This window comes from Cottoperca gobio, chromosome 13, assembly GCF_900634415.1.
Source record: "Cottoperca gobio chromosome 13, fCotGob3.1, whole genome shotgun sequence".
NCBI classification, from domain to species: Eukaryota; Metazoa; Chordata; class Actinopteri; order Perciformes; family Bovichtidae; genus Cottoperca; species Cottoperca gobio.
In genome coordinates, this window is record NC_041367.1 from 3704819 (window position 1) to 3717151 (window position 12333).

General features: G+C 42.4%; 1 protein-coding gene across 2 annotated transcripts; it reads right to left on the minus strand.

Annotated features, from left to right (window-relative positions):
* Positions 1–1352: 1352 nt before the first annotated feature.
* pdcd10a (programmed cell death 10a) lies at positions 1353–12218 on the minus strand. Of its 2 annotated transcripts, XM_029446078.1 has the most exons (8): positions 11768–12218; positions 8703–8888; positions 7283–7336; positions 6962–7079; positions 6168–6294; positions 3173–3251; positions 2999–3081; positions 2535–2616 (listed from the first exon to the last, which is right to left on the minus strand). In XM_029446078.1, the coding sequence occupies exons 2-8, from the start codon at positions 8790–8792 to the stop codon at positions 2535–2537; spliced, it is 633 nt and encodes a 210-aa protein (XP_029301938.1). In that variant the 5' UTR covers positions 8793–8888; positions 11768–12218. The 2 variants fall into 2 exon arrangements, with proteins under 2 accessions (XP_029301939.1, XP_029301938.1); XM_029446079.1 differs by lacking the exon at positions 11768–12218 and having other exon boundaries at positions 1353–2616; positions 8703–8792.
* Between the last annotated feature and the right edge of the window lie 115 nt (positions 12219–12333).

Below are 12333 nucleotides of genomic sequence, written 5' to 3' on the forward strand. Positions count from 1 at the left end.
CTGGCAACCAAGTGGTCAAAAAAGAGTTGTGTTTGTGAGTTCAGGCCCTATCGTCTGTATGTAACACAATGCATGTGGGGGGGGGGGGTGTTTAACTTCTATTCACAGATTAGGCACGAGAGAGAAGATAATCTGTGTGAGGTATAATTACCCCCCCCCCCAGATACACATGCACTCCATAGCTATGGCAACACAATTCACAAGAACATTAGTATTCTACTAACCACTCATAAAAGTGTTCTTGCATTGAAACTGATGTGAACCTGGACCTGGACACAAATAAACCACACAACACGAGAGCTTTATAGAGCCGTTAAAATGCCTTTGAGAGGACTTCCTGTGGGTCACTCGTACACACACACACACACACACACACACCAAAAGTCTTCAGGAGTTTTTTTAACTGAGACAAATAGATTGTCTGTGTGACTGCACACAAAAGTTATATATCCAACGCAGAGATTATGGTTCCCCTCGCTCCCCGCTGCTTCAGTGACCACGGCCAATCCCTGCGATTGACTTAATGGCCTGGAATAACTTGAATTAGCTGATTACAGCGGCCGTCAACGGTGACAGGATCAGAAAATTAGGTCTCAGCAATTTCAATAATAAAGCTTTAAAAAATTAACACTATCACAATTGGATTACAGTGGTGCATGTAGGAGCCAGTGCATAGCCCAAAATAGCCCCCCGCAAATCCACCGTGGAGAATCCACTATTATACAGGGAGAAGAATGAAGCTGCTGGAATGGGGGGGTGGGGGGGAAGAATTGGTGCGGATCTTAGTACTGGGAGGAAAGAGAACGAAGGGCGACCGAGTGGAAATGAAGCACTTTCATACAACAATGCAGATCTGAAGAGAGAGACACTTTGGAAAATCTTTCCCAAGTGACAGAACTATTTAATTTCAAAGAAAAAGGAAATGTGCTTCTTCAACACACTCTTCTTCAACACACTCTTCATGACTCTGTGTTTAAGAGCTCTTGAGGAATTGTATTTACATTTGGTTTAAGGAGCGCTGCCGTGCAGACAGACAGAGACACTATACATTTTAGAGTCGTGTAAATTAAGTCACACACACTTGTTTTATATATTCATATCTTTAAATCTAAACGTAGCGTCAGTCTGAGAATCATTACTGAAGTTCTGTAACTTCTGGTTGTAACTTCTGCTGTGTTGTAATGACCTTCGGCTGCTTCTGAATGCGGACTGGACAAGCCGACGTGTTTGTGAGCACCAGGTTGTGCAGCTGTGCCCTCGCTGCTCTGAACAAACACCGTGAAAGCTTTGCTGGAGTCGGTGCGGCATCCAGGCCATCTTCGGTTATGTAAGAAACGACAATGAGACGTAAGGATCAAAGAGTTTCACTTTATATAAAACAATTACAGGATGAAACCAAAGCAAATAAAAACATTTTCTTTTTTCTTGCGAAGCAGTTAATAACTTTAAATGAAACAATCAGAGAGGGAAACATCCCACAGCTCACGCCTCATGTCACAACTAGATATTGTTTCAAAAATAAAGCGCTGACATGCAGCACAAATACTGACAGGGTCCACACACACACACACACACCCCCCCCCCCGGTACAGATACTCGCCCCAAACAAGCTTTCGCTGAGGTCATTATCTCAACATCTCTGATCGTCTATCATAAAAAGGTAGCAGACAGTAAATGTAGACAAATAATTCTGTAACTGAAGTAAAAGACAGGTTGTGTTTATGAAGCAGTGCACTCTGGGTGACGCAGTGCACTCTGGGTGACGCAGTGGGTGACGCAGTGCACTCTGGGTGACGCAGTGCACTCTGGGTGTGGGTGAAGCAGTGCACTCTGGGTGTGGGTGAAGCAGTGCACTCTGGTGTGGTGACGCAGTGCACTCTGGGTGTGGGTGACGCAGTGCACTCTGGGTGTGGGCTGAAGCAGTGCACTCTGGGTGGGTGAAGCAGTGCACTCTGGGTGAAGCAGTGCACTCTGGGTGCAGCTTTCTTTCAGGTTTAATTATTTGAATGTGATGTAAGCTGATAGTGGCAGGATATTAGTACATGATACCACCGTATAGATCAAGATTATGTTTTACAATAAACACAAGAAGAATGACGATAAAATAAGAGTAAAAGTGCAAAGATGTGGGAATGTGTTTGAAAACTGAACGCTACTTTTTTTTAAGACTTGTGCAAATCACCAAACTTTTAAGGACATGGGAAACAAATCACATTTTTCCTAAACTTCTTCAGAACTGCTCAGCACTGAACAGAGAGGGAAATATATAAAGGAACAAAGAGATATCGACTTAAGAATCTGATAAAAGAACAACATAAAAGAGAGTTAAAAATCCCCGACAATTACTGTCAACCTGATCTGCTTTGAACCTCAAACTACCTGATCTCCCCTCAAAGCACAGAATTATAAATTATACAGCCCAAAATAATAAAATGTCTGCCTCTTTACAAATTACAAAGCCTCATATCACCTGTTCTCTAATGAAAGTGTGTGTGTGTGTGTGTGTGTGTGTGTGTGTGTGTCTTCTCGGACTGCTACACCACAGTCTTGAAGGCCTGCAGTATCATGTTGGTTTGGTGGGTGAGCCGGTTGGCGCTGACGAACACGTTCATCACTCTGGAAACAACCGTGACAGGGACACAAGGACACACACACACACACGTGTCAATCACACAGCCAAATGATTACCATGGCAACAATATTAGGATTGATGCAGGAAACACTTTGATCTGGCTGAAATGGAGAATGTCAAGCTTCAGCGGGTACAAGCCAGCGTGAATCCACAGGAAATGGGTCAAGGGAATTATTCAGCAATGGTGGATTTGATAGAAGCGGGCCTGTGATCAAACGACAACCATTTACATGGCGGTGACACCGTGTGTGTGTGTGTGAGTGTGTGTGAGTGTTTATGCTATTAAAAGTGCTGGTGGCCATGTGTGTGCGTGTGAACGAGTGAGTGAGAAGAGAAACAGACAGAAACAGAGAAGCAGTTTCATACTTTCCATCTCTGAAGTAGGTTTTGAGCGTCACGCTGAAGCTCTTGGAGTATTTCACAAACTCTTTCTTCTGCTGTTCCAGTGCCTAACCAACAAACACAGCCTTTCAGCTCCACTCATTTCACACTAACTACGTTTGAGTAAATGCATTTAGTCTTTTTCATGCATCTACCTACCCGTCTATTCTGATGGTGATATTTCCTGAAGACAGTATTAACCGTGTCCAGCAGCTCCTTGATGGCGCTGGCGATGTCTCTGCGGACGACACAAACAAACAAGTGCACGTTACAAGAGACGTTTTAGTGAAGCAGTGGTACCCTGAACTGCAGCTCCTTCATCCTTTTCTTCACACGCTTTACCCTTCAACTTTTTCTCCCCTCGAATGCACTTGAAATCTGCAGTTTCATAACTTTCATTTTTCAGCATTCCTTTTGAATCGACTTCATTTCTAAGCTCTCCGCTGGGTAAGTAACTTAAGCAGTGACTCACTAAGAGTATTGAATTCGATCAAAAATAATAGCAAAGTGGGCCAAGAAAATGAAACGTCTTTCACTTTCCTTTAGTGTGTGAGTGTGTGTGTGCGTGTGTGCGTGTGTGTGTGTGTGTGTGTGTGTGTGTGTGTGTGTGTGTGTGTGTGTGTGTGTGTGTGTGTGTGTGTGTGTGTGTGTGTGTGTGTGTGTGTGTGTGTGTTGGACAGGGATATAAACTGGCATGCCTTACAGTCCCTATTCCATAACATACAAAGTAATGTCTAATATTAACGTCAGCATCTATGTATGTTTTTGTTGTATATTTTAATGAGGTCATGTGACAACACTGTAGACATTTCTATTGGCTGATGAAGACTGTGTGAAGGGGTTGAAAGCTACTAAGTGTTTACAGTATTTTGTATTAAATAGTATTATTGTGTTGTTTCCACCGTTGCACATTTCAGCTCGTGGACCGGAGCTCTTATGGTGCATTTAGCGAATCTCCAGCGTGCATGAAGTGAATCTCCAGCGCGCATGAAGTGAATCTCCAGCGCGCATGAAGTGAATCTCCTGCGTGCATGAAGTGAATCTCCAGCGTGCATGAGTGAATCTCCAGCGTGCATGAAGTGAATCTCCAGCGTGCATGAAGTGAATCTCCAGCGTGCATGAAGTGAATCTCCAGCGTGCATGAAGTGAATCTCCAGCGCGCATGAAGTGAATCTCCAGCGCGCATGAAGTGAATCTCCAGCGTGCATGAAGTGAATCTCCAGCGTGCATCCAGCGTGCATGAAGTGAATCTCCAGCGTGCATGAAGTGAATCTCCAGCGCGCATGAAGTGAATCTCCAGCGCGCATGAAGTGAATCTCCAGCGCGCATGAAGTGAATCTCCAGCGTGCATGAAGTGAATCTCCAGCGCATGAAGTGAATCTCCAGCGCGCATGAAGTGAATCTCCAGCGCGCATTTAGCGAATCTCCAGCGTGCATGAAGTGAATCTCCAGCGCGCATTTAGCGAATCTCCAGCGTGCATGAAGTGAATCTCCTGCGTGCATGAAGTGAATCTCCAGCGTGCATGAAGTGAATCTCCAGCGTGCATGAAGTGAATCTCCAGCGCGCATGAAGTGAATCTCCAGCGTGCATGAAGTGAATCTCCAGCTTGCATGAAGTGAATCTCCAGCGTGCATGAAGTGAATCTCCAGCGCGCATAAAGTGAATCTCCAACGCGCATTTAGCGAATCTCCAGCGTGCATGAAGTGAATCTCCAGCGTGCATGAAGTGAATCTCCAGCTTGCATGAAGTGAATCTCCAGCGCGCATGAAGTGAATCTCCAGCGCGCATAAAGTGAATCTCCAACGCGCATTTAGCGAATCTCCAGCGTGCATGAAGTGAATCTCCAGCGTGCATGAAGTGAATCTCCAGCGCGCATGAAGTGAATCTCCAGCGCGCATGAAGTGAATCTCCAGCGCGCATGAAGTGAATCTCCAGCGCGCATGAAGTGAATCTCCAGCGTGCATGAAGTGAATCTCCAGCGCATGAAGTGAATCTCCAGCGCGCATGAAGTGAATCTCCAGCGCGCATTTAGCGAATCTCCAGCGTGCATGAAGTGAATCTCCAGCGCGCATTTAGCGAATCTCCAGCGTGCATGAAGTGAATCTCCAGCGCGCATGAAGTGAATCTCCAGCGCGCATGAAGTGAATCTCCAGCGCGCATGAAGTGAATCTCCAGCGCGCATGAAGTGACTCTCCAGCGCGCATGAAGTGAATCTCCAGCGCGCATAAAGTGAATCTCCAGCGCGCATAAAGTGAATCTCCAGCGCGCATGAAGTGACTCTCCAGCGCGCATGAAGTGAATCTCCAGCGCGCATGAAGTGAATCTCCAGCGCGCATAAAGTGAATCTCCAGCGCGCATGAAGTGACTCTCCAGCGCGCATGAAGTGAATCTCCAGCGCGCATGAAGTGAATCTCCAGCGTGCATGAAGTGAATCTCCAGCGCATGAAGTGAATCTCCAGCGCGCATGAAGTGAATCTCCAGCACATGAAGTGAATCTCCAGCGCGCATGAAGTGAATCTCCAGCGCGCATGAAGTGAATCTCCAGCACATGAAGTGAATCTCCAGCGCATGAAGTGAATCTCCAGCGTGCATGAAGTGAATCTCCAGCGCATGAAGTGAATCTCCAGCGCGCATGAAGTGAATCTCCAGCACATGAAGTGAATCTCCAGCGCGCATGAAGTGAATCTCCAGCGTGCATTAACTGCATGAATAGGACTACTGGACTCTTCATGTACAGATGTTAGCTCTAGCTAGCAACATAAGCACTGACCCCAAGTGTGTGTGGAGTGTGCGTGTTTGTTTTTGATAGACTGAGCTCAAAACTCCCCAGGAACTATTAAAAGATGTTCAAATCGTCTTTGCCCCATTACGCTGCACAGAGCATCTATTGATGCTCACTCGTGTCTTTCCTTCGACTTTGTATTCTCATGTTTCATCTGTGCTTTTATGCAATCAGGGTCTTCATCACAAAGACACACACTGCATCACATTCTTGGTCTTTGCACCAAACACTTTACTATAAAACAAAAAGAATCCCTCTTGAGACATCTTCTGGCAATATCTACAATTAATACAAGAAGTGAGACAGAAACAGAATTGCACATCGTGTACATTGCACATACACTCTCACGCGGACACACTGAACTGTCTTACTTGATGGTCTGCAGGAAGCCTACTCTGTCATTGATCTCATCTGGTATGGTGCTGAGGATGTGTTTCAGAGCTCGGGCCCTCTCGTTCAGCTCGTGAAACTCTGGCTCTCGCCTGTCAATCATGAACTCTGCAAACATCAAGAGGAAGAAAAAAAATACAGATCACATACATACAGTGATGGACACCTTCAGATAGCTGCAGGGGACACTGAAACCAAGCAATTAATAATGGTGGTCTACAGTGCAAATGTATAAAATATAATACACGATCGTGTGTATCGTGCACACACACACACACACACACTTTAAAGTGTTTAGTTTGTTAACTGAAGGTAGGATTAAGGCAGAACCTGGAATGTGCCATGCAGGAGGTACATTTACAATTCATCCAAAGTGTGTGTGTGTGTGTGTGTGTGTGTGTGAATTCATTACTACCATCAATCACTGTACACGGCACAAGGAATTCAATTACAGACAGAAACGATGGAACATTTGAGATCGGGGAGAGCAGTTGATTTGTGGAGAAACAGCTCCCCCCAGTGGATAATTGTGCAAATGCAATATGTGCAGGAAGTAACACAGACGGAGCTCCTGTAGGTTGCTAATCATTCTGTTTGCTGAAGTGTCCTTAAGCAATACAGCGTTGTTCATGTCCTGGCACAACGTTAATGTTGCCCAGTTTAATATGCATCTCTTATTATTATTCTTATTACTGCTCTTCTCTGGTACAGTCGTCCTGTGTGACACCTCGTATTGCACCCTCTCTCCACATGCACCATTCACCAAGCATCCTACCTTCCACATCGTCCGCAGCCATGCGGAGTAGAGACTCATTATAGTCGATTTTTATGTTCTTCTTCTCCAGTATTTTCATAATAATGTCCTGGGTCAGACCTGGGCTCTCCTTCTCCGCCTTGAAAAACACAAACACACAGCTGCAGTGACAGTGATCACAGTCGGCCCTGGTCCTCTGTGGCATTAAACGCATCACTTCTACAAATCAACAGAAAGCCTTATTGTATTTAAAAAGTTAAAGGGTATGTGCACAGTTATTACAAGAAAGATGATTGCAGTTCATCCCAAACAAACTCACAAAATAAAGCTTCTTTTCTTTACCTTTATAATAGCTGCTCTCAAGGTCTGCGCTGCTGATAAGTTGACTTTCTCCAGCTGCAAGTTGTAATACACAAAAACACAAACATAAGCCGGTAGCACAAGCCATAACACACACACACACACACACACAGCTTTGCTCTTATCATGGCCTCTCTTCTGCCCTGAAATGTTGTTCTGCAGAAAGCACATACAAGCCAGTCATCCTGCAATATCAAAAGGAGGACACTGTGTTATTGTGTTGTGAAAAGCTGTGTTGAGTCCGTCCATCTGTAGAATTGAAGTGTATTCCGTCCCTCCGGGCTGATATTCTGGTGTTGCAGAGCTCGTCACGACTTCAAACTTCAAGTCTACACTGTGTACTACTTTATCTAGACTTGTGCAATCACCAAACTTTTAAGGAGAAGAGAAATAATCACACAACACACTGAACAGAGAGGGAAATATAAAAAAGGAATCGGATAAAAGAACAACATAAAAGAGAGTTAAAAGAAATCTCTCACAATTACCGTCAACCTGATTTGCTTTGAACCTCAAACTACCTGATCTCCATTTAAAGCCACAGAAGGATGAATTATACAGCCCAAAATAATAAAATGTCTTTACAAATGATCCTCAGATCACCTGTTCTCTAATGAAAACGTCTCGCACACCACAAGTGTTGAAAGGCCGGCAGCATCGCGGTGCAGAACGACACGTTTATCAATCATGGCTTCCATTCCTCTGGGCCGACGCTCTGGTGTTACGGAGCTCGTCGCTGCTTGCAACTACACATCTTGTCCGTCGCACTCACATGTGTGGGTTTAAAGTAAGTTATTAAGTTTCGCTAAGAGATAATAAAGAAGCTGCAGAGATGTGAGATGAGCTAACGTAAGGCCTTGGGATACAGTTTGTGGAAACTGCAGTTTAAACTTTTTCATTTGGCATTTTATGTCTATATCGGAGCGTGGACAGACGAGACATTGAGGCGGGAGAGAAATGGGAAGCGGCGCTGCCATTACACGGTCAGCACCACAAACTCATCGGCCGCCAGGGCCCCTCAAAATAAATAAATTCAAAGTTCCCAAATGTATAGTGTAATTTTCCAACACAATACTCCGGTGCTGTACCAACACATAGTCCTGACCTTTAAGTATATGCGAGCGTGTCTGTACGCTAAAAGATGCAACTTTTAAATTGTTTTCAGTACAAAGTGGTGTCAAATTAAATATTTAAATATAATATTTCTGTAGGAACCATAAAAGCCAACCCCATAGTGGTGCTAAATGGCAAGTTAGAGGACGATCAGAGTCATTAAGATTCATCCTCTCGGGACCGTCCATGATAGAATTGCTCATTCTCAATAAGCACACGTTACAGCCTCCTCTATACAAGCTGAATATTTACTGAACAGGTCTCATCTTTTATACTCTGCATTCTTTACCTGGCTAAAGACGGGATACATAACAGTGTAGACAGCCATAGAAACTACTGAGGCAGAGTCGGCTTCATTCTTCATGTCTTCCATGATCATCGTTGACCAATCAGTGGCCCTTTGTGTGCGTGGTTGTCCACTGATGCCAGCTTCACCTCACTCAATCATATACGGAGGCCGACAGCAAACAACAACCTGAAGGAGAAGAATGAAAGTTTCAGGAAGAGACAGATGGCCGTGGATGACAATGACAGAGTAGGGGATAAAATAAAAAGTTAACAAAAGATTGCAGCATGGTTACAAATAAATGGATGACGTGTCCAAGTGAAGACAAAATATCCCAGATATGGGAGCTGCCATCTTGAGATTTTGAGAGTCTGCAGATTAGTTGTCGGAGGGATGGAGCTGCAGGAGCGAGGTCCCGCCCCCACACCGTTAGAGCCAATCAAGAGCCGAGCACGGCTACAGATTGTTAGCGTGAGCCACCTAGCTGCTACATTAGCTCCCCGGTAGCTGTTTGGCTACAAAGACACAACATCTAACCACAACACCGCTAGAAATACATTTAAAATCAAATGAACACAACTTCTATTAAAAACAGACGTGTGACTGTTATGGAAAGTTAAAGTTACATCTCTATCGTACAATTGCTCCGCGACTACTTCGCTCAGAAGAGCTGTCAATCATGGCGTCTCACCCCCTTTTTATAAGCATCAAATAATGAATTAAAACCACATTTATTATTAGAAAATTAACACTTCAACATACATTAACGTGATAATAACTACCTAAAAGACAGAAACAATCTTTGGTAAAAAAAATATATATTTGTAATTCCGCTAAAATGGAAGAGGAGGAATTAATGAGCTATACTGCAGCCGGCCACCAGGGGGCGATCAAGATGTTTTAGTTTCACTTCATGGGAGCGCTCATGTCGTCCATCTTTGTTTACATTATTACAATCAGGAATAATTTAAACCACTTCCATTAAGTGTATTTAAATGTTCTTGCATTGAAAAACGGGGACAGAACGATGTGCTTTGTCAAAGATAGAATATATTAATAAAATCCTTTTTTTATAATAAGTCCAACAATGCACCCGTTTTATTATTTCCCATTATGTCATAAAATCTAATGTGTGCCACTTCCCAGAATGCCTTTCAGTCACTGACATGATCATCACATAACAGCCACATTGCCGTGGCGTGTGTGCTTTACTGTTCCACTGGGTGCAATGGTGACAAAACTGGCATGAGTCATTCCTGAATAAGGAACACCCTATCCAGTATTATTGCTGCAATAAAAATATCACTGTGATATATATAGAACCTTGGCATACATATTCAGTGTTTTTATACCTCAATCTTGTCATGAGGAAGCAGTGAGTCCCATAAGTTAAAGTAAGAGAAAGAGATCTACGATATCCTCATTCATTGGGCTGTTTCCATGTGACATCTCAAGGGACCAGTTCTCAGCCGGTGTTTGTTGTGCAACACTCTCACAGCATATAATGAGACATTCTTCATTCTACTCATCATACAACAGATCAGTGATCGTAGGGCAGGGAAACTCACGTACATACTAAGTTTGTCTTCATGCGTGTGCCTCATGTTTTCAAGAATCCAGCAAGTTACAACGTGAAGACCTGACGGTGAAAGTCCTAACTGGAACTAAGAGGGCTCTTAAGTTTCTAAGTTGTTTCATTGTGACCCTTGATTCATACTATTACACGAACATTAGGTTATAAACAGGTCAAGTGTGGCAGTGTTTTATGATCAACAGCTGACTACGGTGTATGAGAGGAGCAACAGTTGTGAGACATGGTGACGGACATGGTTACCACGCCCAACAGTGATGTCACAGGGTCCTGGAGTACACCTGTACATCACAGCAGCAAGGTGTCCTTAAATGCTATGTAGACAATTCTTTATGTGTTGTGTCCGCCATCGGTTGAGCAACAGCAGACTTCTGAGTATATAGTAGGTCAGTGTAACACATGAATCCTTAACGTTACCTATGATTTTCTGTTTCATCTCAATTATAACTTCAATTTTAGCATTTGTTTATCGTGGCATCACTGATAAAACTGATTTTTTTTAAATGAAATTACATGATAAGGAAGCCCAAGTCAGCAAAATTGTGTAATGCACTGTAAAGTTGGTGATGGTGTGAAGATATTTACTTTTTATTTGGACTTAGACATCAGTAAATTCTAATAATACATGATAAATATAACACTCTGATGGTGCTATTTGGCATAGTTTTTGATACTTCAAGTTACATGTTGCTGCTAATAATTATGTTCTTAAAAGTGTTCAATATGTTACATCACTGTACTTCATTCAATAAAGTTTTCTGATTCAGATTTTAGTTCTTTTTTATAAACACCTATGTGCTCAAACCTTCAGTTTAGATAGTATGTCCCCAAATAACAAAACAAGTAAATGAGTAATATGCATCTCAGGAAGACTGTGTTTCTATAACATTATTATTAATAATAATAATAATAATAATAATAATAATAATAATAATAATAACATTAATAAAACATTAATAAAAACATTAATAATAATAATAATAATAACAATAATAATATTAATAATAACAATAATATTAATAATATTAATAATAACATTAATAATAATAACATTCATAATAATAATAATAATAATAACATTAACAATAATAATAATATTAATAATAATAATAACATTAACAATGATAATAATAATAATAATAATAATAATAATAATAATAATAATAATAATAATACTATGTTCATGTAAGACCACATTGATCATATAAAGAATCTAACTGAACAAATGCGGTTTAAATAAATAATCATGTTCTCCAGATGTTACTTCTCCTGTGATTCGTTACAGTATTTGTCTTTCATAATCCTAGAGAGCTAACAGAATAAACATGGCTCCACTGTGTTTCTAGACACCATAGTTGTGGTCGCAGGTAACGTTAAACACACCTAACCCAACTACTGCACGTACCCCAACTAGTTTGTCACTTTAACGAACAGTTAACTGGAAACATGTCGCTGGTGGGGAGGGCACAACACTCACCTGGGTTGAGATGTCTCGCTAATGAAGAGAGGAGAAGAACCGTAGCGATGTCAAGGAGCTCGATAATGTTAAAAAAAAAAGAAAAGCAAACAAGACCTACAGGTAGCGTTAACACGCTAACATGAGATTAGCAGTTTAGATTAGAACAGGTGATCAACTCCGTCGCTAGCTAACAGCACGAGCTATATCGCTAGCTAAATGTCGTGGGATTAAAACGCGGAAATATAGACGATATATAACTACAGACAGGTGTTTCGGTTGTTTGATCAAATGTCCCCTCTTGTTATGGTGTGTGTCTTATTCAGGAAGTTTTCTGCATGACAAAGCTGTAGCCGAGAGCCGGGGTGGGCGGTGTCGTGAACTGTCAGTTGGTATCGCGCAAGAGGCTAGTTGTAGTTCTTTCGGTAACACTTCCTCATGCGCCGCCATTGTCATGGCCACCAAAAGAGACTTCAAATCCCACAAAGGTACAGGTGGTGTATTTTAACCCTTGTGACGCTTTCGTTGACAGAGCTACGCACGAGTTTTTTCCACTTCTAGAAAGCACACAATAAGACTCTTGTCTT